The following is a 27,381-nucleotide window of genomic DNA, read 5'->3' on the forward strand; positions in this document are numbered from 1 at the left end:
CAGTCAGCAGAGCAGCGATAGTCCCAGAGGGAGGGCAGGGAGCTGCAGCACCAGCCAGAGAGAATCACGGTCCCACATTTGTCTGAACGTACCATCGATCCAGGTAATAGAGCCGCTCAGCTTTCTGCTCCACATCCCTCTGTTATTACTTTCAAAAGCACAACATAAGATGAACCCTTCCTTTGTTTTTGGATGACTCATCCTGTATGTGAAGCAACTGCTCATGATGATGAACAAAAGAAGGCGCATGCAAGGCAGGTTAGGCTATGCAGCAGTGTTTCTTGTGTATTTACTGCAGAAACAGCTCAGAGGAATTTAAGAAGAAAAAGACAGTTTCCTCTGGGAAGTTTGGCTCAAGGCTATCTGGCACAAGACCTTCCTGTTGGCAGGATATTTATTAGGACTGGATCCCACAAAACAGAAAGCCAATGAGCTCAACTGTCCTGACCTACTGACACTACACGTCAGCGAGTGCCAGAAGAAGGAGGTGAAGGTGTTGTTCTGTACAAATATATACATTCTGTGCCGTGAAATGGGTGATTTCATGCCAACTCACCGAAAGATCTCAGTTCATGGCACTGGAAATTTGTGCTGAAAATCCACAAAAAGCTTCAGGATTATTTGCTGCATGTGTAAGAAACAATCATGTTCAATTATTAAATGGAGCAATATAACATCTTTCTTTGTCTTTATATCTGCAATGAAATTACAATGACCTAAATACATAACATGAAGTAGAGTTCTCACATTTATGACAATGTCAACAAAAACTGAAAAGCTCTGTAAAACTGATGAAGTAGTCAGTGTGTTTGGATATCACACAGATAAAAACAACCACCTTAAATTCAACATAGTGGAAATACATAGCTAAAAAAACACCTCTAAATGTAACATTACACTTATTAAAAGTATAAGCTGTTTTTTTTAGAAATTAGTAAATGGAGTAATGTGATCACTTTCAACTTTTTCAAAAATTTCAACTTAAAATTTAAAGCAATTTAAAAAATTAAACATTCAAAATACTGGAAAACTCACTTTAGCAGTCTGTTTTTATGCATCACAAAAAACACTTCAAGGTGTGACAAAACAGTACTAACACAGAACAAAAAAATGGTTACAAGAAAGTGATAACTAGTAAAGATGTAATTTTTTAAAATTAAAATTAAATTTTGAGGATGTTCAGTCCAAATTTCAACCCAATCCATGAAAAATAAGTGACACGAGGTTCAGAATAACTCTGAAAAACTATAACATTTAGCTGAAAGGGTCAAACTTCTAAAATTCACAGCTAAGAAAGTATTTAGGTTTCAGCTTCATGATTTTGAATAACTGCGCATGATTCTTTTCAAGAAAATCCCAGATATGAACGAATGGGGTTGTTTAAGTTGGCCTGGAATGATCCGAGTGTACACAGAGGACATGAAGAACCAATAAATGCTCCAACAACACCTCAGTGTATTTATATTAAACCCTCGTGCGTTTCACATTGCTGTGTTTCACATGCAGACTCCAACTTTGGATGAATGCAACTGTTACGTTTGTGTTTTAATGTGTCCACCAATAAACTCTTTTTGGTGAAAGTTACAAATTCATTCAAGTCAAACATTAGTCAACATATACTGTCAAATGCACCACAATCAAAACAAAAGATAAATTAGAACTGTGCAGCGGCAACAAACATGAACACACAAGCGTCAGTTCAACAAGAGAATCACAGTGACTCCGAAATGTTCAAAAGTCTTTCTTCAGACAATAACGAAACTGACTTCAAACTAAGAACATTTGTGGATACTAAATCTAATCAAGTGCAAATGTAAAAATGTGATGTTCATGGAACTTTTACACAGCGCGGTATTTTAATGCTTGTAAAGACAGAAAGCTTTCAACAAGTTCATATATGAAACGCTACTTTAAACCCGGTCACAACGTAAATGCTAAAACTTACCCTGCAATATGACAGACAACAGAACCTCTGACCACCTGCTGGTTCATTTTATTGGGTGGAGCTTTGATTTTAAAAACCCTATAGAAGGACAAGCATGAATCTGACCTCATGCAGTGTGTTGTGTTTACATTTATCTTTTCCCAAATGTACATTTTCTTTTTCCAGCTGTATGTGTTGTCCTGTGAGACCTAAGCGTTTGGCTTCTGTTGGTGAGTTCATATAACAACTTTCTACACATACTCCTGAAAATAACACATATCAAACAGATACATTCTTTTACATTATTACCCTTCAAATATTCTTCAGTATTCAGTCAAACAAAACATGCTACAAATGTTAATCTCTCAAAAACGACTCCACAATTTGCTGCAAAAAACTTCTGTGAAAAAATTATTCATTCCACAAAATCAACAAAGTGTTGTTTTTTTTCTAAAAAGTGCCCATCTGTTAGTAGGGGGTGAATAGTTAGCTCAGGTCTAATACTGCTGTTTGTAGACAGATCTAGTGGAATGAGCTCTGTGGTGCACTGTTCACATTTAACAGTCTTTACGCTGAGCCCCCCCCCCACATACACAGAATATTACGCTCCCAGTCAGCTGGCCTTTGGAACATCATGTAAGGTTTGAGTCTTTGCCCAAAGTGTTGAAATGTTGCCTAATGAGCTGTGTGTCCATCATCTGACCTACCAAACATCCGCTCAGGCTGCTTCTGTGTGGTCCTTCGTGTTGTAATCAAGCACAGAGCTCCTGCAATGACGCTCACAGACCTTCGGGATCAACTGCTCACTGCCATTTAACGCAGCGATGTATATCGCCTTCTGGAAACCAATCAACAGATCATGAATGGAGATGGACAGTGGGAAGGAAATGATTTCAGCCTTGGAGGTCAAAGGTCCGGAGGCAGTGACTGGAGCAGCAATAGGCCACAAAACTCACAGTCGTCCTGAAGAGGAAAGAGAACAGTCAGAGGGAATGTAAGTATTTGTTTGGCTGAGAGCAATGAGTAAGTATAGAAGGAAGATGAGATGGTATAGTTGTTCTGCAGCAGGAACAGGACAAGGTGTGTTTGTTCTGACCTGCGGTGCACTCCTGCTAGAGCGGTGTCACGGAGGGGGAAGAGTTTTGGGTAGATGGTGGTGAACATGGCCTGACTGCAACGGTGACAGTGACCAAGTGGGAACTGCAGCAGGTCAAGGAGGCTCTTTGGGAGGGTGATGGGGGGCAGCAGGCTGAGGTCTAAAACATAACAGAACATCAAGTAAATGAAAAGCTATGCAGTGAAATATTTGAATTATTTGATTATTGACATTATGAATCCTACCACCCTTCAGACATTTTCTGTTCCTATTACATTTTTTTCCCCCACTGCTGTTGACTCATTTTTCACTGTAAAATACACTCACCAGCCACTTTACTAAGCACACCTGTTCAATCAGCCAATCACATGTCTGCACCTCAGTGTATTTAGGCATGCAGATGTGGTCAAGACAACTTGCTGAAGTTCAAAACGAGCATCAGAATGGGGAAGAAAGGGGATTTAAATGACTTTGAACGTGGCATGGCTGTTTTGAGTATTTCAGAAACTGATGATCTACTGATGATTTTCACACACAACTATCTCTGGGGTTTACAGAGATGTCCAAAAAAAGAGAAACCATCCAGTGAGCAGCAGTTGTGTGGACCAGAAAGCCTTGTTGATGTTAGAAGTCAGAGGAGAATGGGCAGACTGGTTGAAGATGAAAGAAAGGCAACAGTAACTTAAATAGCCACTCGTTACAACCAAGGAATGCAGAACACCATCTCTGAACGCACCCACATTGATCCTTGAAGCAGATGAACCCCTTAGTACCAGTTGAGCATGGTTTAAATCCCACAGCCTGCCTGAATATTGTTGCTAACCACGTCCATCCCTTTATGACCACAGTGGACCATCTTCTGATGGCTTCTTCCAGCAGGATAATGCATCATGTCACGAAGCTCAAATCATCTCAAACTGTTTCTTGAACTTGACAGTGAGTTCACTGTACTCCAACGGCCTCCACAGTCACCAGATCTCAATCCAATAGAGCACCTTTGAGATGTGGTGGAATGGGAAATTCACATCATGGACGTGCAGTCGACAAATCTGCAGCAACTGCATGATGCTATCATGTCAATATGGACCAAAATCTGTGAGGAACGTTTCCAGCAGCTAGTTGAAAGTATGCCACAAAGAATTAAGGCAATTCTGAAGGCAAAAGTGGTCCAACCTTCTACTAGCAAGGTGTACCTAACAAAGTGGACAGCGAGTGTGTGTTGCTGCACTTCTCTTGATACAGCCCAACCATGGCTAGATAGAAAGAAAAGGTATTTTGTGCTGCATAACATAGTCAAAATGCCAACAAAGTCAAATGCAGGTACCATCCTCTAACCTGTGGGGCGGTGGTGGTAGATGCGGTGCAGAGTCCTCATAGCCAGCTCCTCCAGGGGAACCACGTTATCCGTCCCTGAGGCCACCACCTTTACTTCAGCCGGCAGCCCCACCAAGGCCTCACTCAACGCCTCACCCAGTGCTTCACCCAGATCACCCTCCAGCGAGTGAGATGATACACCACACCTGCACAAGAGCAACACACACAGACACAGATGAAGTCCCTGTTACGACTGCAGCTCCAGGGCTTCAGGTCACTTTTTGCTTTAGTTGCTCTGATGGGCCTAACTTTTTCCATTCAGAGGCACCAGAAATATTTCACTATGCCTTGTGGTGCAGCAATGTTAAATATAACTGGTGGGCTTTTTTGTTATGTTATAAAAAGGATTTCATCTCACATTGTATCTCTTGGAGGCGATCTCCGTTTATTCAGACAATTAAAAATGAAGAAGAAAAACACATCATATGTATTAATCTGCCCGCTGCAGCTCCTACAGTTGAAGTAATAAAACAACCAGGCTGAGAATGTGTATGGAGCTAGCAGTGGGGACTAGTGGTGGGTTTATTACTGACTGGTCAGCAGTGAATTCATGTTTAGTGGGGTACGCCTTTCCCTCCCAAATGAAGCAGTTCAAACACAGCTCCCCAAACCAAAAGTGACTGGACTCCCCACATGGTTTTGCTCAGACATGGGGCAGCAACAGTGTTTACCACTAACATAACAAATGAGATGGAATAATGCTCTGTGAAAGCTGGAAACAGGCAGCGCACTGCAAAGAAATGCAAACATTATGACCACAATGGAATAACACCAGTAAAGTGCCGGCATTAAAGCATTCAAAGATACATGCATTGTAATTTGCTATTGTCTCTGGTAATAGAAAAACAGCATGACTAAATTAGCGTATCAACAACGTGCAGCACTCAGCTTGTACACGAAACATCATGACTAAAACAAAACACCAAACTGTAATTATTTAATCTTAGGGGCCACAAACTAAGGGTCGTAGTTTAGAGACCTGGCCTGTATTTTGTAGCAGGTGTTGCATGTTTCTTACCAATAACACATGTAAAGTGTAGGTATGGTGGCACCACCACTGTGCAGAGGGCAACACTCATTCTCTCCCAACAGCCACATTTACAGTCACAAATAACCTTTGCCATATTTAGGCTTTTTTTTCCTCTAGAGGGAATATGGCTCACTGCCAAGCTACACTAACACTGTTTTCATCTCTAGATGTTAATTATTGAGGTCAGTTCATGCATTTGTTTTCTTAGTAAGAAATACTTTAACTGTCACATTTTCAGTATTCTCTCTGTAGCTGTTTAGGACTTGGGAGGAGATGCTTTTTTTCATGTCATGTTTTGGACACCCCCAGATGCAACATTATATCCCACAATGACTGCTTATCTCATAAGTAACTTCATGTAGCTGCAATCATTTCTTTTAAAATTTTTAACAAACACGCTTAAAGAAGCTCAACTACTTCACACGTCCTAACCAATACCTGGTTAGCTGTTTGGAAAAGTGTATTACCCGCTGCAGCCGATGACCTTGTTGTACAAGTAGGAGGGGAGGCCTTTTAGGTCCACATTGTTGTCGACAAACACGAACTGCAGCTCCCGTGATCTGCCCAGATCTGAAACGCGTGCAGACATTAACACTGCCTCGCTCGCTGTATCTGCATCACTATGGCAACTCACAGATAAGGGAATATACAGACCAAGTGGTAGAAATGTCAGCCGGTTAGCGGCCATGGATAGCTGGTTGAGGCGGTGGAGCCAGCAGAGGTGTCGAGGAACGTGATTCAGTAGGTTGTGGTCCACTGTTAGATTCTGTAGGGAGAGACAGCGGTGCAGCCGGTCTGGTAAAGACATCAGCTGGTTCATTGACACGTCGAGAGTCTCCAGGTCATGAAGATCACCGATCTCTGCAGGAGACAATGCACACACACAAAAAAGAAAGAAGTCATGCCAAATCACATCTGCCATTTCAAAAAACAAGATAAAGCAGCGCAAAATTTCACCAAGTAAAAGTTGTTGTGAAGGCGCAATTTGGATTTTTACAACTTGACAACTGGCAGAACACACGACTGTCAATCTGTAGTGTAACGCAGAAGGCGGATAGAAAAAAATATTTAACACCCACACACAGTCCTGTAAACCAGAAAACAATGAAAATGTTTTTTATATATTGTACTTGACAGACTTTTGCTTACGTAGTAAATCACATTCTTTAATTTCACAAAAATATTGTTCATGTCACATATTTTTTATGTTTTCATGACAGTTTCATACTTAGCCTGGAACCTGTACGTTTCTCATTGCTGTCTGTACCTTTCCTATTAGGCAAACACTGACTCACAGTGAAGAAGCCGGTTCTGTCACCTGGGGACGCGTGAAAAGCTGGTTGTTGCAACTAAACTAGGCTTTGAAAGTTCTCTATACGAGACTGTAAATATAAATGTAGCAGCAAACAACTGTCTGTCATGTAAACATAGAGTGGAGAAATATCGCAAGTACTTTAAGTTATTTACCTAATTTATGTGCACACATTTAACTTCAGCTCATTAAGAGTTTCCAGTTCTGTAGGTTCTTCAATTAATTTTACAATGCAAGCTTGGGCTAATGGTCGTGGCTGGATTATTTATTTGTTTGTTGCTGTAAACAAGCACAAAGGGGGGGGGGGGGGGGGGGTGGTCAGCATGCCCATTTATTTTGGTCTGAGATCCTGGTGCTCTACTGACATCCAGTGGTTCTGAATGCTGCAAACAGAACTGTTTAAGTTATGAAACATTCCTCATACGTCTAGTACTGTTACTAAAGATAAAATAAGACAGTGCAGACCCTCAGTTGGCAGAGACATCTCTGACTGTTGGATATGATGACAAATACTGCTGACGTATCAGCAACATTTTCAAAATTCACTGAGGCTGAAACTGAAAAACATAATATAACATTAAAACCATAAAGTGAGGTTGGGCAATAATTGTGTTTGTTAGTTGTCCAAATAATATGAAATAAATCCGCATCAACTGGACTTCAACTTTAGATATGAATTATAGTTATTATGGTTTCCTGCATAATCTGTGTATGTTGTTGACAGGCAAAGAATAAAACCTGATGTTGAATGTGATGCTGTGCTGCCCTCTGCTGGGAAACAAAACACTTACAACTCCATTCTCTGAGTATTCTCACAAATTCAAATAAACTGTTCCTGGCAAGAACCCTAGGGGAAAATGTTAAAAGTACAAGTTACAAGAGACTTTAGGCTGTGCATGAAGTTTAAAACTGTCACACTGGCACACAATGGTGCTCTCGGTCTATGTTTATATCCCTTTTTTTTGTCTGTTTTCTTTCAGTATGAACTATAATTAGTTAAACTTTGGTTTTTATTCAGGTTTTGATGCAGCCATAAACTTTAAAAGTGTGTTCTGTCTTGATTTGTACATGCGTGACAGTGTTGGTTTTTATGGCACAGTCCTGAAGAAACATTTTAACTGTACAGTTATTCAATATGCTTGTTTATAATTGGACTGGCAGAATACCTTGAACTAAAAACGACTCCTAAAGGAGGATTGAAAACAAGACAAGCAGTTGCTGTGTTTTACCTGGAGGAAGGCATTTCAGCTGGTTATTGGACAGCCTCAGGTGCCGTAGAGACCTCAGTCGTCCAATTTCTGGACACAGAAGCTGAAGGGCGTTATTGCTCAAGTCTAACGACTGCAACCTGGCCAAGTTTCCGATAGCTGGGAATCAAAGCAGTCACCACATTTATGTTCAAAGACATGAACAATGCATAGCTAACCTCTAATAAACAGAGGCACACTATTAGGACACAAAAGAGCACTTACCTTCAGGAATAATTACTATGTTGTTTGAGTGCAAATACCTGAGAGTGTAAATAAAATACATGTTATTTTTAAGAAAAGTTGAAACTATGTGACAATTTATTAGCTAATGTAATAATAACGACAGTGAGTTTCTGGTGTTAGTTTATGCAAATATATCGACCTGTGACAGACAGAGCTTAAATCAACTTCCTCAACCAGCTTTCCTAGTATACCAGCCAATAAGAGTCACAAAACACACAAGCAAATTGTTATGGCAATTCATAAACTACTTGCTCTCAAATAGCAATTAATTACTAAGTGATATTCTAATTATTTATAGAAAAAAACAGCTTAGCAGAATACTTACAATTCAATTAGATTTGGTAGCTTCTGAGCGAGATTGTCAGGCTGACAAAGATAAAGCAAAAGCAGAAATAATCAGACATCTCACAGGAAATAAAGTTGTGAAATTGTACCACTGCTTTTTAAGTAGAACTAACAAACCAGCTAACATTTGAAAAAAAATGTCTTAAGTCATGCTCTGTTAGACTTTAAAATGACACAGAAAACAAACTGTTTAACTGGTATCTGATATGGCAAAGCCAGAGAGCACTGCATGAATACCAGTGTAGTGAGGGAGTTCCTCTTCATGTACAGTCTCTCCAGAAACTGCAGGCCTTCATCTTTGAGCAGCTCTACAGGGAAAATATTTAGGTTCTTGTAGTTAAGAAACAGGTTTTTGTGGCGCTCCTGCTTGGCCATAAATATGGTCTCATGAAGTTCAGTTGCCATTTCTGGGGAGACCTCTCCTCCCTGGTGGAGGAGCTAGGCAGTAGCTCTTTTCTCTATGGCATTACGGTTTCCTAAAAGACACATGAACAGAGACATTAGAAGACAGTAGTGTTTATTTCATCTTTACAACTGAGAACAGATCAGCACTGCACATATATAATTGCAATTTATAATGCACAGGAATACACAGGACAGGTATCTCTTAGCTCATTTACAATTTTAGAAATAGTGACACCAGTGTGTGTAGAGCAAATTTGGACATTAACCCTAATATGCACTTTTGTGTAACTGTCCAATTATATTTCTGTAAGTGATAGTAGCTAGTTTAGAAATCACATTCAAATGGCTTGCTGCTATGTGCTTATCGCTCGGTATGGGCTTATAAATAAGCTAACAAAAAACGTTAAAAACACCAACACCAACAAGTTGTTCGCAGGTTTTGACAGTGACGGTGCGGGGACGCTGCAGAAGAAATACACGACAAAAAACAACCCAGCCTGCAGCTGGCACTATGTTGCTGCTGACAAACTTCAGTTAGCTTAGCATCTCACGAGCCTGTCAGTGTTGTTTTCAACCATTAGCACAATAGCTAACTGGTTGCTATTAGCATATTACGTTCAAAAACTACAAAAACAGCTATTTACCTTAGTTGTGCAGGACCATTTTATTCTACTTTAACTCCCACATATATCCATGGTCGGCGTATTGCGAAATGTTTGTTTGATAAATCAAACTAGCTAGTAAACAGCTGCTAACTGTCGTAACCCGGTGACAACCCCCTTCCGGTCAAAGGTAGCTGAGCTTCTTCTTCTCTTTCCATATTTACGGAAGACATGATCCCGAAGATGTTTTGCTGCCACCTGCCGGTACACCATTAAACTACATCATATGCACAATAACATACTTTATGCAGTAGTTGTTTTAGCCTCTTCCCGTGGATATGATTATTTTCGTCCAGCTTTGATTCTTCTTTTCAGGGAGAAATATGATCTGTTTTACTCCAATACATTCATCTGGAAGCTGTAGTTATTGATAAATTGGAGTATTAACATTTTACATACATAGTGATTGGATTGTACAGGAATCACAATAAAATGTTACTTATATATTAATGCCTCAGAAATTTTTTTCAAATAGGTTTCACATCATTTGTTAAAATAATTCTATTAGAAACGATGAAGTCTTCTTTTCCACATTTTTAGGTGTAGCTGAAATATAAGTAAAGTTCAAATATAGCCCAAATGATGTTCACTTCCCAAAAAAGACGAGCAGCAAAACAGTTTGCATACATTTTTATTCATCTTAAATCTCGTGTAGAAAAAAAAAGAATCAGAGAAACAGACATTCTCTTTTCCTTCAGCCAATCATTTTCCCCAGTACTCTGAATATATTGATAACGGGAAAAATTCTTACAACAGCAAGTACAAAAGAAAAACCAAAATGAAACCTCAGTTTAACAGATAATTTCAATAGAAACGCAAGAGTCAGAAGGCTATGAATAATTTACACACATCAAAATATAGGAAACAAATTGACCGTCAATGTAACAAAAAAAGGAAGAAAAAAAAACAAGAAAAACAGAAATTTGTTTGATTTTATGTCGGCTCTGTGAGGTGTTCCAGTGGTAAAAGTGAGGAAAAAATCAGACCACAAACATCCAAATACCCATCCTGACCCCCTGAATCTGATCAGTGTGGGTGAAAGGACTCTAGACCAGAACCCAGCCTGAAACTGCAGAAATTCCTGCCATGTTAGACAGAAACAAGACTCACAAAAAACGGTTAGAAAGCTTTTTACTGGGATTATGATCACCATGGCAACAGGTCTAGGCACAAGGAGTGACGCCAAAGTCCTGTTACGGCAGTAAAAAAAACAAAAAAACCTTTAGAGCATTCTGTCAACCAACACTTGAAGAGGAAGTAATAGGGGAGCACAGATCGTTAACCAGCTCTGAGGCCACTTTGAACAAATGGTTAAATGAAACCACCTGGTTCTCCGCTTGGCTTCCTTTTTCAACATGTCTTTGCACCAAACAGCCGAAGCAGCGCATACTGACACAAAATGCAATAATGGTGTGCTGAGTTGAAAATTAACCACAGTAAACTGTCCCCAACTAGAAGCAGCGATCACCTGAAAAAGCGTTTTTAGCAGCCTCATGTGACTGACAGAAGTCCTATGATTCCGAAATGTAAAGAAAGGCAGTGATGGGCCACAGATTCACACAGTTTATTAGTGTGAAAATGGGGAAAAAGCTGCTTGTCAGCTTGCAGTCCTGTATATACATATATACCTCTAAATCCATTACTTATGTGTCAAAATGTTAAAGCAAGATACAGTAACAGCCTTTGTGTGTGTAGCAGAGAAAAAAGTTTTCAGATGGGTTTCTGCTTGGAGACAGCGCAGCCTTGCCAATTATCAGAACCACAATGTGACAGGTCATGTATGGATTTATACACCACATTTTCTTTCCCTGGCTGGTAACATCTAAGGTGCAGATCTGGCCTTCAGGTAGATCCAGTTTGTGTCTCGCATGTACTGCCATTAAATGCTAGTGGCAGAGCTCAGCTTCCAATTTATTTTTCTTTGAAAAACCCACTTGGGGACTTCTTTCTAATCCAAACAAAGAAGGCAGCCAGAAATGACATATGTCTATACTTAATTTGTACAGCATGGAACGACATTTATAAGTTTTATGATTTATCTATAGATTTCTATATTATGTTACATCGTAGTATCTTAAATTCCATAAAAAATAAAGTGTTTACATTTTGTGTGCACTGTACAGAACAAGTAAGTGAAAATGTCATTTTACAGCTTTCTGGGTAGGAGCAGAGTCACAACTACTTCTTCCATCTGCTTAGACAGAGTCTGTGTGGAGGGAAAAGAGATGAAAAAGGGGTGCTTTTATTTCCCTACAGGCCAGGTATAACAATCCTAGAATATGCAGTACACAGGAACAGAGGGAGGAGGTGAGGGAGAGAGAGGGATGCATCATCATCATCGCTCCTCCTCCTCACCACAGAAATGAGCCAACCCTCCAGTCTGCCACACTCCAAGAAAAAAGGAGAAAAAAAAAGCCAAATTATCAGACTCGTATGGCCCAAACTTCACCAGCGAAATCATCTAATCTAATCTAGGAGGAGATGGCTGATTGCAATCTTCAATCATTTCCCCCCTGTGATTATCGTGTTCCTGTGCCGCCCTCCTCCTCTCCAGGATGGTTTGGTTTGTGGTTTGAATTTGACCATATTAACAGCACTCAGTGAGATCATCGTTACAGCCGGACACGAGATGAGATGTTTTCGTTTTTCTGTACATGTAAATAAATCGAAAAAGAAAAGTGAGGTAGATGGATGGTTGAAGGAATAATAACAAAACCTTCCCCCAAAAGAGCAAAAGAACACGAAAATATTAGAAGGAAATAAACTTGAGGGGGATTTGTACAGTGATTTACACTTCACAAAGAAATACGAAAACATAAATAGCCGAGAAACACCTGGGTAGGGAATCCAAATGTTACAAAAAGTAAATGAACCTTTAGCAATGCATTCCAAGTGTTTCTTCAGTAAACCTTGATAAAGGACAAGGGGATCTTCAGTTACAGTTAGTTCTCCAATCAAACCTGTACATGACGTATTCTTGAAAAGAAAGGCCCTCAAAATTTGCTCCTCGTACAAATCCTTTTAGTGTCAGTCGTGACATCTTATTGTTCCTAAAGCACTTTAAAGAAAAACTCTCAATGCTATAAGATAATTTCACTTATTCTCAGCCCAATTTAACTTAAGCAATCTTCTCCAAACACATGCTAATATGTTGAAAAAGGATAAATAACAGGGGTAACTCCAGCCGCATACAGAAAACCATCCTTGATTCATGAGAGAAGTTGATCAGAAGAAAGTGAAATTATCCTACAGACAGGTTTTTGTATTTGCCGTTAGAAAAATAAGATGTTAAGGCTCTCTGCTACATTAAATAATTCTAATTTGCGTTTACTTTCTACCAAGTGTTATTACACAGCACATGGAGCCCCAAACTGACAAAATGTAGTGAAAGACCGTCAGAAAAGACAAAAATAAAACTGACCTCATATAGTGCTGCCAGCTAAATAATTAAAAGGGAGTGTAAAAAGAAAGTTTTCCACATATTTTTTATCTTGCATTAGCTAACTTTATTTGTTTACTTCTTAGTTTTCCTCATTTTGTTTGGTTTAGGCCACATTTTATCAATTATCTGCTCTCTTTCTTATATGCAAGCACAATTCCCCGAAAATATGACGGCTTAAAACAGAATGGGCCTTTTCTGCTAGCCATCTATCCACAGCTGAATTTTATTTTGAAACAACACCAGCTAATGCACATTACGCTAATCATATACACAGTTTATGGATGATTATTTATATGTGCCAGTGTATAAACATTTGTATCAGTAGCTAACGGTGACTTAGAAGTTCTCAAACGCCATGTCTTAGTTATATTTGCCTCACATGACTGATCTTCATCAAGGGATAGAATGACAACAAATTTTTAAAACATCATAAAAAAAACAAAAACAAAATAAGACTCTAAGTATCTTTAGTTGGGTAACTTTACTGCATTAACTAAGCAAACCTCTTACAACTAAAACATTGTAGCTACTGTTACAAGTATCATCTCTAGCTAGTACTTGTCACTGTTGTGACAGCAGCATGCAGTACAGAGTATCAATGATTAATATCATGTGCTGGTGTCGTTTTAAGACAAAAGTCAGCTTAGCTAGCTAAGTGGTGACGTAAAACGCTCCAAACAAATATTTTTTAACAAAAATAAAGAGCAGATATATAAATAAATGTGAAAGTACAACACCTAAAAAAGGAAAACTGAGGAGTTGCAAAATGAGATGAGCTAGGGAAAAGGGAAAAAAAGACAAAAATAAATTAAGTTTTCATTTTGTAGGAAAAATATATAAAGCTTTTTGTTTTTAGATTTTTTTTTATACAAACTCATGGAACTCTATAAGAAATGCATAAAGCTTTTACACATCTTCTTACTCTCCACTTCAAATTTTTCCGAACAATATTAACTATCAATAGCTGTGTTTCCGTATAAATGTCAATCCAATTTGAAGGAATGACGAATGTCGCAATGCTTTCATTTACTGCTTTGGAACAAATAAACTAGGCTCTGTTGGTCATCAGAAGGTAGAAGAAGCAGCTCTTCTGTTTTGGTATTATTTCTTTTTCAAAGTCAAAACCTCCACAACCAAATAGCAAATTTCTTAAAGAAATGTTTCAACAGTCGCACTTCAAAACGCACAGAAAATGACAACATGGCTTCAGTATTTACGTGTCTGATTGCTACGTTTTGTCAGCGTTGGGGCTCCATACAGTGAGTGCAAGGACCAATCAAAAGCTTACCAAGAACCACTCTTGTTTTGTACTGTTGTAATAAACACTCCTGAAAAATGATTTCTTTTAAAAATGCAATAACAGAGCCAGAGGGATGCAGAATTAGACAGAGGTTAAACACACACACCAGGCGGATGTCTCTGGATATGACAGCACAAAAAAAAGAACAAAAAAAAGGAAAGTAGAAAAGGATTTAACTTTTCTCTTTAACCTGAGATTTAGTTGGGACGCCTGGCCTCTGAGCGTGGTGAAGAGTAGAGGCGGTTTAGACCAAACCCTAGAGGACAAATGTCAAAGTGTCCCCAGAGAACACATTGGCACATCACTGTCCTCGAGTCAGATGGGAGGGGAAGTTACCGGTGTTTCAAAACACAAGGCAAATTGTCGTACCTTTTACGCAAACACAGAAACGAAACCAGCTCAGATACACTTTACACAATTACAAGCATTAAAAAAAATGGACTGTAGTGGAAACGTTCGTAGATCCAACCTGAAGGAGTTTTTTTCTCTTTTTAATATATAGATATTGACTATATTACAACCACAAGAGAAATGAGGAATAGCAGCTTCTTTCTGTACATGATGAATGTCTCCAACTGTATAAAAGTTAGAAAAGTGACACAAACAACTGGTGTGTACATAAATGCTCTGCCCACGTAGAGATGTTGTAAATGTTGGAGACTTTTGACTAGTCTAAAAAAAATACCTGTTTGTATACAACAACAAGAACGCCTCTGAACTCGGACAACCCCGAATAAGAGACATTTTAGATCTTGTGTTCATATTTCTTTACCTCTGAACCCTCTTTCCTCCACAGTCCTTGCTTTGAGGTGTTTTTTTTTTTTTTTGCTTCTTTATTGACTGTATTTGGCGGTTTAACCGTAACGGAACAGCACTTTGTGAGAAGATGTGGCTCAATTTCAGACAAACCGATAGGACCAAAGTTAATTTGATAGAGCACTGTGGCTGCAGATATCAAACGGCAACAGCGTAGTGGTGTAGGACTGTAGGGGGAAGTTAATATCCCTTTGATCACAGACTTTGAGAACGGTGCGGTAGCAGATCAAAGTGCTTTTTTTTGCTTCCATTGTCAATATGGTGCGTTGGAGAATTACAGGGCAAGAGAGAATCTGTCAAACAGTACAATTTTGGCAATAAATTTGGCAGAATTGACCTTTCTCCCTCTAGTTTGTTTTAGCAGATTGGCTGTTGACCCGGCATTACGCTGACACCCAGCCTGCAGTGCAACCAGACTACTGAACAACCGAGAGAGACATTGACCTCTCTGAATTGTTTTTTCTTCATTAGATATGCAAAACATTTTCACCATAATGCCCGTTCAAAAGCGAACAAAACGCTGTCATTTATAAAGGCCTACACATTTAGTTTTTTTCCCATTTGGAAATACATATAAAAAAAGTAACAAACAACAATTTATAAAATAAGTTCAGCCTTAAAGAGAGAGAGAGACAGAGAATGTGAGCTCCCCCAAATGATTTTTAGTCTTTTCTGTCTTCTACTGTTTCTTTTATCTTTTGGGTCCTCCCACTCAGCAGCACGGGCAGTGTCACATGTGACAGCCAGCTGGTAGAAACCAAAACTAGAATAATATGAAAGGTGTGTGGAGATACAGCAGAACACGGACTAATAGACAGTTTCCTCCACCTTCCTGTGAGTCTTTGCTTCTCACGGAGTAGCCACACCCAACTGGTGGACACGGTTTTGCTGTATTTTTATTTTTTTAAAAAGAAAGAAAAAGCCCCCCTACTGAGACGTCTGGCAGGTGGAAAGTTTGCAGTCTGGTGGGTGTGTCTGTCCAATCAGCAGATCAACAGGCAGAGGACTGTGGGAGAGGCATGGTACGCTCGTTTTTGCGCCCTCCGTTCATGTGTGCGTATGGCGGCAGTTCGTCCAGTGACGACCGCATTGTGACGCCTGAGCCTGTCCCGAGCCCCGACCCTGCCGCGAGGCCCGTCCCCGACAGCCCATTGGCTGCCTGCTGGCCAGAAGGCTGCTTGTCCATAGCAACGCTCGACGTACAGGGAGAGGAAGGGGAGCTGGGGGCTAGCGATGGGGCAGGTGGGGCCTCTGAGCTCGGGGAGGGTGGGGTCTGTTGGGGGGCTGGGGTTTGCTGTGGCTGTGTGGAAGAAGGAGGGTCCAGAGGAACATCATCCATGTTGTCCAGCTTGTCCAGGTGGAGCTGTGGAGCCTCGGCCGGCTTGTTATCGGCGCTGTAGAAGAAACTAACCTCTCTGAAAGACGGTTCCAGCTCATCCTTTACACTGCTGATGATCTCCACAAAGGATGGACGCATCTTAGGATTGTACTGCCAACACATTCGCATCAGCTCGAACCTGCACACACACAGACACACACACACGCACACACAAACACACAGGTTTGCTCAGTCTTCATCAACAACCCGTCCTCCTGTAGTAATGACCCTATCCAGAGGAACTGTGCTTTCCTACCGACAAGCCAATATTTACTTATGCCAAATGTTTGCTTTCTGTTTCTAAAATGGCTGTATGACCCCCCTCCTCCCGCGTCTTGTTTATGAATCACAGAGCTCATACTGCTTTCACCAGGGTCCAGCACAGAGAGCGCTGCATCAAGCCTGACAAGTCAGCCTGACATACTGAGATGGGAACCAAATGTAACAGGGAAGGATTTCTTTGAGAGAAATATATGCTGCATTTTAAATACAGAATGAAAGACTCACAATTAAGAGAAACTGTGGGTTAGATGGCGAGATCCATGCAGCTCTCTTTTTTGTATTCTATGAAGCTACATTCAGCAGACAGTTAGCTTAGCTTAGCACAAAGTCTGGAAACAGCTACCCTGGCTCTAGCCAAAGGTACACACTGTGTTATAGAGTGCCATCTACCCTCATATTGTTTTTTTTAACACAATAAATATTACTACATTATTATTTGCCTCAAATGTCTCCTTTATAAACAAGAAGCACAAATTAGTTGAAAGTTATATTTTTTTACCAGCACCTGTGCAGCCTTGATAATTCATTGTGTCCATGGAAACAACAATGAATACAGCTAAAACAATTTCCTTATGCAGAAAAGACTATTTTTCTGATAACTACATCACTACATCACTCATTAATGCCCAGAGAAGAGCAACATTTATTTTATTTTTGATGTATGATTATATGCAATCCAAGTCATGGACGTCTGGATTTGCAGGTACAGGTTCGAGGGCTTTGAGCCAGAGCTGATGTGCAGGCTGTGACATGCAGGCGTAGAGGCGGCTCTGTATAGGAGAGTCTGTTCTGTCACATGTCGACATCAAGCATCTCCAGCTTTTACTCTCAACAAACAACCCTGAGGGAAAAAAAAAAAACGCTGCTTGTGTGATCGATTCTGGATATTATGTTTTGGAAAACCGAGTATGTGAAACAGTCTGGATACATAAATATCTTTGTTCCATACCTCTCCAGACATCGAAATGACTAAAATCAAATTCCATACTTTTCCACACTGTGTAGGAATATTGTGTTACATGTGGACAGAGCCAGGTTCACTGTTTCTACCCGTTTCCAGTCTTTGTGCTAAGCTATGCTAACTGGCTAAAGCTACATAGCCGGGATGCATACTGTATATGAGAGTGGCATCAATCTTTGTATCCAAGTTTTGACAAGATAGCAAATGAGCACATTTGTTAAAATGTCAAACTGATAAATGATATTGATTCCAACGGATGCTGTGTATACTATTACAGATGAGGTGGATGACCTGTCAAAATCTAATTCAAACTTACAGGCAAGACTTGAATATATTTGCATTTAAACAGGGTATTGCATTTAATATGAAAATGTTTTTATACACAGAAACTCATGAACGACAATACTTTTAAATAGTTACTGAGAAGACAGCAAACTCTGTGACTTCACATTTGTTCTCCTCATGACTTCAGGATCTGATGCATCCTCAGTGATTTTTTTTTGTGGGTGGCCACATATGTGTGTCACGCTCACAGCTCTTCTCAGAGGATTTATACTCACTGTTTCATATTAAGAACATACACATCATACAGAGGACAAGAACAGACTGAAATAGCGGTTAGGAATTCCTGTAGCCACAGACTGTAGGCAGCAGTACGGATTCACTGTGTGAACAATCAGCAGTCGCTAACAAGTAACCAGCAGAGTGGTGGGAAACACGACAAACAGACAGAGAGGGAGATGAAAGCATAATGTGTGAATAGTGTCTGTGTGTTGTTGTCTTACAGCATGTCAGGGCAGTTCTGTGGTTTCTCCAGCAGTCCTCCCTCCATGACAAAGCGGAGGACTTGCTCGTTGGACAGACCTTGGTAAGGCTGTTCTGCCAGAGTGGCAATCTCCCACAACACAACCCCAAATGACCTGCACGGTGGGAAAGAGGGAAGGGGAAAAGAATTATCACAATGTATTTTTTGGAAGCAGTGCACAGAGAATCAAGCGGTCATGTGCTTTTGCTGGGAATTGTGTGCGTCTGCTTACCAGACATCTGAGTTGGTGGTGAAGACTCCGTCCTTCAGGGACTCAGGGGACATCCAGCGAACAGGAAGCAAACCTTTACCCCCTTTGCGGTAGTAATCTGTCTCATAGATGTCTCTGGTCATACCAAAATCTACAAACACGGACACACAAGCACAGGCACACGTAAACACATAAGAAGGGGGTAAAGGAAAGCCTGGCTGTGTTTCTACATAACTGTCGAGTGAATTTTATGCTTAAGGTCAAACTTTAAGGCACATTATTATGACAAAGCAGTATGTTCCAGCACTGAAACAGTATGTACTTTCTAAGGGCAGCTGTGGTATGTACTTAAAGTAAAAAGAAAAAGTGTTTTGAATAGTTAGAACCTCAAAAACAAACAATCCATCTAAAAGAAAAAATGAAGAGAAGTCTTGAGGAATTTTAGTTGGGAAAGTTGCAGTTATTCTTTCATGTGAGCTGGTACTAAACATATTTAATGCTGCCTGGAGGCCCAGGAAGGAAAGAAACAGAAACAGATGATCAGACCTGCGAGTTAAAAGTTCACACCATCACAACTTATTTCAAAAAGGAGGTACCTGCTCCTATTTAATTTTTGTCTAAATTACTTTCAGAGTTTGCTGATTCCATTAACTTTTTCGAATCCGATGCTTTAAAATACACATAAAAATATGTTACGGATTCACTGCATTTCATAAGGACATTTCCAAGAGTTGGAACATTTTAAGTCTGATACTGTGTAAAAATTTCAACAGACTTCTCTCTGAAACTGTTGTCTGTCATGTGGCTCCATATTCCACAGGAAGGTGCTCTTTACTGAGATTATAAGCCCAAAAATAGTGTTACATTACCCATAATTCCTTAGAGATCACATTATACCAGTATTATAGACATTTAAAAATGCCAGGCTCTTAAACTGTAGACACATCACTGTAACCATAATTGTCTAGATGATGGTGCGGTTTTCAAAAGAGGTCACACATTCACAGTTTTTGGCACAGCAAATTCACACGGCAGAGTCCAGCACTAGATCTAATCCCATATTTTACCTCCTATCTTAACAGTAAAGTCCTCGGCCACCATGCAGTTCCTGGCTGCCAGATCGCGGTGGACAAACTTGTTGGCGTTGAGGTAAGCCATGCCATCAGCAATCTGCCCTGCCATCTGAAGCATCTTCTTCAGGGGAGGGAGAGACAGACTCGACCACTGCTGCTGGAGACACACAAACAACACAGGATAAGTTCTACACGGAGAAGAACAGATTAGCAGTAATTATCTGACCCACGGGTTACAATGACTGCTATGTGCTGCATTCATTTTTTAAACAATACACAATCAATGCACTAATACCACATGGCTTTGCTGAACACTTGTGTGTTTGTCCAGTGAATGCAACTAAAGTTTCTTATTTGTTTTAATACTATAAAATTTGGATTTATGCAAGAATGTTACGTCAACTTCTTTTACATTTTCAAAGTATGATTAACTTAAGTCTTGTGACTGAACAAAGTAGTCAAAAATTGCTTGTTTCAGCCTGGTGAAAGAGGACAAAATTTGATGATTTCCATAATCAATATCCCTATCACTGCCACTTAAGACTACTTGTTGCACTCTGTGGGAAAGTTTTATTAACAGAAAAAAGTACTACACTGTAACAATTTCAGCTGTGTCAGTACAGGTAATGCAGGTCCACTTTGTCGAATAGAATACTGCCTGAACAATTATCGTCACAAAGAACTGGCTTCAGCAACGAGTCCTGCAACAGATGGTACGACCCCCACAGAGTCCAGATCTCAAAATCACAGAGTCAGTCTGAGATTTCATGAAGAGACAGACTAAATCAACAGAAGAACGATGGCAACCTAACTGTAGGCTGTTGCCATGGAAAGTGAAAAGTGGTGCAAACAAGGTCACAGCAGTAACTGATTTCATTTTGATTTGTTTTCTTTGCAGCACTTTGACTTCTATGATTAATATAAACAGCTCCTATTACGTCCAGCCTTTACTTTCAGTGCTAGAATGTTTTTACAGCATGTAATATGGACTAAATAGCTCATGCTTTTTATTTTATAAAATGTTTTCTTTACAGCTGTTTGACGACCACCCACTACCTCTTTAGGTCGCAAAGAGCGCAAGTAACTCTTCAAGTCTCCCCGCGTCATCAGCTCCATGATGACCAGGGTGGGCTGGCCCTGGGAGACCACTCCAAGGAGACGAACCTGCAGGAAACATCAGAACACAAGAAGGAACTTAAACACTAGTTATTTGTCATTGTGAAGAATGTGAAGGACACCGAATATACTCAGCTTCTTAACACATTCCAAAGTACAACTTGCCCTGACCGCTCTGTGTGATCCTACTGTGTGTGTGTTTGTGTGTTTGTGTGCATACATACCACATGGTGACAGTTGAACTCCTTCATGACGGATGCTTCATTGAGAAACTCGATTCTCTCCCTCATGCTGGCTGACTCGTTGACAGTCTTGATGGCGACACGAGTCTCTGGTTCATCTTTGACCACACCCTTGGCCACACCTTCATACACCATCCCAAAAGACCCTTGGCCGAGCTCACGGCTCAGGGAGATCTTCTCCCGTGCCACCTCCCACTCATCTGGGACATACACTGCACACATAAAAAACATAAAGCATAGATATAGTGCCTATACAGACCTTTGCACCTACATAGATGGTTTCTGCCACATTTCTCAGATACAGCCGTTACTCACTCTCTGCTGCGCTGAAGTACTCGGGGTTGACCGAGGCGTACAGGACTCCATTTCCAAGCCGGTCACTGTTCCTGTCCAACACAAAAACAAAAAGCGTTTACAGACACACAGACAAATTTGCACATACCATCTTGACACACACACCACACACATTTTGGGATCTGCATGGCATATAATCATAGATATTACAGTTTTAGCTTCCAAAGAACACTGGCAAAATACAACACTGGAATGTTTCAGTTTGAAGGCACCCTGGAGTTGGAGCAATTCAGAATATTGATTTTCTTTTAAGAATTTCTCCAGCATAACAGGATCTGCTACTTTATTGTGGGAATTCATTGCTTTATGTCACGGTAGGTTGTTTCCTACTGTTCAAACCACATGTGAACTTATGCTCTTCAGTTTTGGGAATATGGTATAAAATCTGACTAAATATTACAAGGTACAACCACAAATACATGTCGGTGCCAAGCACAAATTCTAGCTTCATTTGTCACTTAGTTTTATGGACGATAATTGGTAGTAGTAATTTGCTTTGGTTTGCATGTTGGTTGCAAGGAAATGTGTATCCAAATACGACCACGCTAACCACTAGCAAGCTGTTTTGTTGAAGGAGAAAAAGGAAGAAAAGTGCACGGTTATTTTCTAATGCAGTTTTCTTGTTTTTCCAGGAGATTACAAGGTGCGATTTGTTTGCAATATTTTCCATTTTTCTAAACATGATATTCGACATCCTATTTGTTTCATACGGGATGAACACATCTGCAGTTGATGAAATAATTGTTATGCACATACCTTTTCTTGTTGAAGACAATCAACATTGCCGCCAGAATGCAGATGAAGATTACGATGGCGATTGGAACCATGATCATAGCGTAGAGGACATTTTCATATCCTGTTGGATCGAATATGTTGATTAATCTAATTTCTTTTATAAAGTATTAATATGTTGTCACACAAATAATGATGTACAGACACAAAAGGAACAATGAACTCTGATGATGGATGAGAGTGTGCATCTTACGTTCAGCCACATAGAGGTCCAGAGAGTGTGTCCATGAGCCGTTTCCAGCCAGCGACGTGGCTCTCACTCTGACCGAGTAGTTTCCTGGACTGAGGTTGGACAACCGAACGCCACGCTGGGTCTGATACGTTTGACCAGATACACACTCGTGCTTCTCCGTCTGACACACACGCACACACACATGGACTAAGTTTTACAAAATTCAAAGCAACAGCAAAGGGCCTGCTGTTCTTAATTTGTACCGTGCAATTATAAGTAAGGATAGGGTTTACAGCGACAGACCTATTCTGCCTCTTGATTAATAAATACTAAGTTCCATGTCTGGTCAGTGGTTAGTCACTGTGTAAGTATGCAAACAACTGTTGCCAGTTTAGAGACTGCTGTTTCTTTGTTTTTAGGCATTTCTAAAATTCACTCCTATTTAATGGGTTCAGCTATTTTGTGAATAAAATTAGCATTTACTCCTTTCACATTACACTGTGTGTGTTTCAGCATCCATTACGCATCTCCATACCATCAGGTTACACTTAAATGTTGCATCCACAAGTGAGTAGACTTGGTCTACTGGTAAAGTGATTAAAAGTCAAGACGAAAATTCCATAGTATGTAGCGTGTATCAGACAGATTTAAGAGAAAGTATAAAAAGCTTTTTAAAAATGTTCAACAAGTGCAAAGTAAGAGCTCATGGGGGTGACTGTGATACTTAGAACCTACGAACTTGTGGACAACCAACTAATTTAGTGTACAGTTATGTTATGTGTGGTATGTACAGAGGACATTGATTTTCAGCCAGTTGAAGGGCTAGAAGACACACTGACCAACACACTGAGATATTCTGACCAACTAGAAACATCTCCATGCCATTAGGCTTCATAAATAGCTTCTTGGTAAGAAGAAAATGATCTCTTGCAATTCTTGCAAAAAATTCAGAAAAAAATAGTCAATTCTATTTTCTGACTTTGCGGTCCTTGTAAATACCAGCAAATCCTCAGTGAGACAGTACATACATATAAAGAGGTTGTCCTACCTCAGTGGCCAGTTTAAACTTGATCTCATACATGAGGATGAGTCCGTTGGGGTGAGGCGGCTCTGGCCAGCGCAGAAACACCCAGTCCTCGTGGCCCTCCCAGGACACTGATCCTGGGATGTCGTCAGCCTTTTCTGGACAGTCACAAACAGATGAATAGGTTAACATGGCTTACCTCACAAATCACGTCTATCCAACATATTTTCCACTGGCTTCAGTAAAGCCTAATATTCATCAGCTGCCTTTAGCAATTCAGCTGAATTGCACACCTGGGAGACACTCCAGTGCCAGGCCCAAATTATTAATCAGCAAGTGATTGTAAACAGAGCCTTTCTCATCTAACCTGCAGGCTTGGTTCTGGAGAAGACGAACTCTGCTGCGCTGCAGCGCTGGACCTGTCGATTGCACGCATGAATGTCAATGCGGTAAACTGTAAAAGGCTGCAGGCCGGAGATCTGCAGCTCACGCTCAGTCACTGATTGCTCCATGAACTCAAACTCTCGGTCAGCTGGCTCCAGGTCAGCAGCGCTGCTGTTGCCAGCAGCATGAGGAGGAGGGACAGTGCTGCTGTTAGCATGCAGTCGGCTGCGGCGGGAGTGAGTGGAGTTGGCGACTCCAAAAAGATCTCTGCGGCGACGATCTGGTGGCCTGAAGGTAGGAGAATGGCAGAGAGAGAGGATGAAAAAGCATTGTTTAAGTGTGATAGAGTATTAAACTATCGCTATGAAACTGCTGCATTCAAAATACCGTCATAACAGTAGATATAGGTAGATATGACTGTCCCAACTCTGTACTTCATATGATTGAAGTAGGATGTGCTGAAACCTGTCTGTCTGTTATTGTTTGTTGTTTCTTTTTAGTTCCATGCTGATGCCAGATTTACTGAAAACCTTTCTTCGCTCAACCTGAAGTCTTTGAGTGTCTTCTTGGTTTTCATTGCCATTTGGCCTTCATCTCAGCAGCTGGGATGAAGATGGGTTGGTGAACTCTAAACAGAATAACTGAGGAGCTCTGCTGATATTTGTGGCAATTAAACTTTCAAAAGCAAACTATACAGCGTATGTCAGAATGTTGTATAGTGAAATGACTGCGAACAAGACATTACCAAGTTGTTCCTTAAGCAAGTGTACTTAATTTCATATCTGCTGGACAACTACAGTTATATGACCTCAGCAAAAAAGGCAGGCTTACCATGTGTCTCAGGTTAAGTTTCAATCGGAACGACACAGGGACACCTTGTAAAAGCTTTTGATATTTACCCCTTAATTACACTGCTCTTTACAGCAGATTACTAAACTGCTCCTTGCCTAATTATTGTCACACAGTTCCACTCAAAGTCCCTGGCATGTATATAACGATCACATAAGCAGACTTCAAAGATACAGCCTGATTTACAAGGTGGCATGCATGTTGGTTCACACAGTGTCAGGGTTTGAGGTAAGCTGAAAGGAAAATGCAGAGCATGTGACTACACCTGATGTTTATCTTTAGAAGTACACCGATCCCTTTATTCTGCCTCTGCAAAACATACTGAGAACTAATTACCGTCAACTGGACTGAGCTGTGTGTGTGTGTGTGGAGACCAAGAGAGATAATGTGATGCAGATGTCTTAAGAGCAGAGCGGCAAGCTGAGTCCCTAAATCAGACGGAAGCCGAAACATGATATAGAGAAAAAGAGAAAGGATAAAAAAACAAAACATGAAGACTGTTTGATCACTCATAATGGGAAGGTTCTTTTTAACTGCTACATGTAATGAGATTGTATAATGGCCAAAGACTGAAGGAAGCTACTTAAGTTTTTTCTTCTTTTAAGATTTATGTTTTTGCTTTGGAGAAGAGGAATAAAGAAAGCTGCCACAGCCAATTCACACATGTGTCAAACAACAAAGTACTGATAATGAGTAGATTACCTCGGTGTAAAAATGGAGTTGTGCAGGAAGTTTTCAAAGACTTTTCGGTAAGAAGCGTCAGCAGCCTCGGCCTCTAGGTCCTCCACTGATTTGGGGCAGGGGCAACAGGGGCCTTTATCTGGTCCATCAGGGTCTGGTTTAGTGGGCTTGGTGTCCTCTTCTTGGTCTCCCACCCCTATGGCAGCAATCCTTATTGGGATCTTCAGCTCTGAAGGTGGCAGAGACAGATGTGTTTTCAGACAGACGTACTAAATTTTCATTCATGACCAGCAGTAATAGTGGATGTGGAATTTTGTTGTGCTTGTGTGTGTGTGCGGGTACCTTTAGAGCAATAATTGTGCTGATACAGCTCCCGGTCTTCCGCTTGTTGCTGCCATCTTACTAAGTAGTAAGTCTGGTTCCCATTCGGCGAGATAGGGGGCGACCAGCGTACCACCAGCTGTGTGGATGAGTTTGAGTAGGCTCGCACATCCTGAGGCATGGAGGGCGCTGAGAGAGAGAGACAAAAAACTCTTAGGAACTTTTGGGAAACTTCTCCAGTCTGCCAGTGCAGATGTGCTTCTCTGACATCACAGCACTACTATGTCTTTACACTGCAGCTGGATTTACTTTAAGCAGTCTTCCATTCCATATAATTATATTAGAGTTTGTGTAAATCAGTTTTCTCCTTCTCTTTGAGTTGCAGCTGTGTTTATTTCAAACGGTCTTCCTCTCCATCTTCTTACAGTATTTTTGGATTCGAGTCAAAATTGCTATCATACTATCATCAAGCAAAAATCCCAGACTATTTGCAAAACAAGTAGTCATATAAACACATTTAAATGATAGCCAGTGGGTTCTGGTGAGACCAAACTTTAGAGTGAAACAAATAAAATCTGGTGTTCATGAATTTCTGACCTGAATGATTCGCTTACTGTACTGTTGAAACTACTCAACATAGGCAGTATCATAGTTTTAACATGTCCTACGCTATTTAGGCTCTAGTGTGGTTAAAAAAAACATGTTTCTATCTATAGTGTGGGACATAGACAGAATCTATTAATGGATGTAATGCACAACACATGCCACCAGGGGCCAGTCATGATACAGGAAGCTGAATGGACAACAAGCCAAGCCGAGAAAGACGCGGTGCACTGGTGCGGATGTGTTTGCTAGCTAGGAATGTTCTGGGTTTCAATCTAATGATACGAGTGAGTCACATAGCACAGATAAAGCTTTGTGCACTATTTGCTACAATACAGTTTTAGTAAAAGTGAGACACAGCAGGGAACAACTACAAGGCTACCAACAATAACTGGACACAGTGGAAATGCTTAGATATGATTAATGTTAGACTTACATGCGCTAAGCCAAAAGATGATCCATTTATTTTTGACTGGTTCATGCTCATAACATAATAATTTAATTGGCTAAATCATTCAGTCTTAAACATTTATACAGGCTTATATTTCAATCCACTGTCAATCCCACAAATTTATCCTTAAATGTAAACGATAAATCCTTGTTCATAAGAATGTCTATTCCGTTAGCCTGTTTTTAATTCAATTCAACCCACAATAATCTGATATAAACTTATGTAAGACCAAAGTCAATTTTTTTGGCAAAAGCCTAACAACTATTATTACTTCCTCTTTTTACTGCATGCTGCTCTCAGGTCTCCACCTTGCTTCCAATAGTTAATGTCTTTCTACCCAAACTAAGGACAGGATTTCTGACCTTCGTACTAAATTCACTGTGGAGAATAAAACAAGATGCAGACACTTTACATGACTTTGGATTTTTTCAATGAAGGCTTAAGAAAGCACACCTCCTTAAAAGCCTCTCTTTCATTGCTGTC

The 27,381-nt window shown here is 40.3% G+C and overlaps 2 protein-coding genes across 4 annotated transcripts in view; both read right to left on the bottom strand.

Annotated features, from left to right (window-relative positions):
* Positions 1–671: 671 nt before the first annotated feature.
* Positions 672–9,794, bottom strand: lrrc28 (leucine rich repeat containing 28). Its single transcript, XM_051943457.1, has 10 exons — positions 9,624–9,794; positions 8,812–9,050; positions 8,555–8,595; positions 8,209–8,246; positions 7,966–8,103; positions 6,079–6,285; positions 5,892–5,994; positions 4,356–4,540; positions 3,021–3,180; positions 672–2,887 (listed from the first exon to the last, which is right to left on the bottom strand). The coding sequence occupies exons 2-10, from the start codon at positions 8,977–8,979 to the stop codon at positions 2,818–2,820; spliced, it is 1,110 nt and encodes a 369-aa protein (XP_051799417.1). The 5' UTR covers positions 8,980–9,050; positions 9,624–9,794; the 3' UTR covers positions 672–2,817.
* A 460-nt stretch (positions 9,795–10,254) lies between these two features.
* igf1rb (insulin-like growth factor 1b receptor) overlaps positions 10,255–27,381 on the bottom strand; it is a 51,931-nt gene continuing 34,804 nt past the window's right edge. For 2 of the 3 annotated variants that reach the window (XM_051940110.1, XM_051940099.1), the window contains exons 10-22: positions 25,866–26,033; positions 25,545–25,752; positions 23,977–24,281; positions 23,634–23,767; positions 22,607–22,766; positions 22,378–22,477; positions 21,583–21,653; positions 21,250–21,479; positions 20,966–21,073; positions 19,904–20,066; positions 18,858–18,987; positions 18,606–18,740; positions 10,255–16,716 (exon numbers count right to left, since the gene is read on the bottom strand). In XM_051940110.1, the coding sequence (XP_051796070.1) occupies positions 16,191–16,716; positions 18,606–18,740; positions 18,858–18,987; positions 19,904–20,066; positions 20,966–21,073; positions 21,250–21,479; positions 21,583–21,653; positions 22,378–22,477; positions 22,607–22,766; positions 23,634–23,767; positions 23,977–24,281; positions 25,545–25,752; positions 25,866–26,033 (2,438 nt within the window). In that variant the 3' untranslated portion in view covers positions 10,255–16,190. The remainder of the gene's footprint in view (positions 16,717–18,605; positions 18,741–18,857; positions 18,988–19,903; positions 20,067–20,965; positions 21,074–21,249; positions 21,480–21,582; positions 21,654–22,377; positions 22,478–22,606; positions 22,767–23,633; positions 23,768–23,976; positions 24,282–25,544; positions 25,753–25,865; positions 26,034–27,381) is intronic. The other variant, XM_051940117.1, reaches the window with a different exon arrangement.

This window comes from Acanthochromis polyacanthus, chromosome 2, assembly GCF_021347895.1.
Source record: "Acanthochromis polyacanthus isolate Apoly-LR-REF ecotype Palm Island chromosome 2, KAUST_Apoly_ChrSc, whole genome shotgun sequence".
Lineage (NCBI taxonomy): Eukaryota > Metazoa > Chordata > Actinopteri > Pomacentridae > Acanthochromis > Acanthochromis polyacanthus.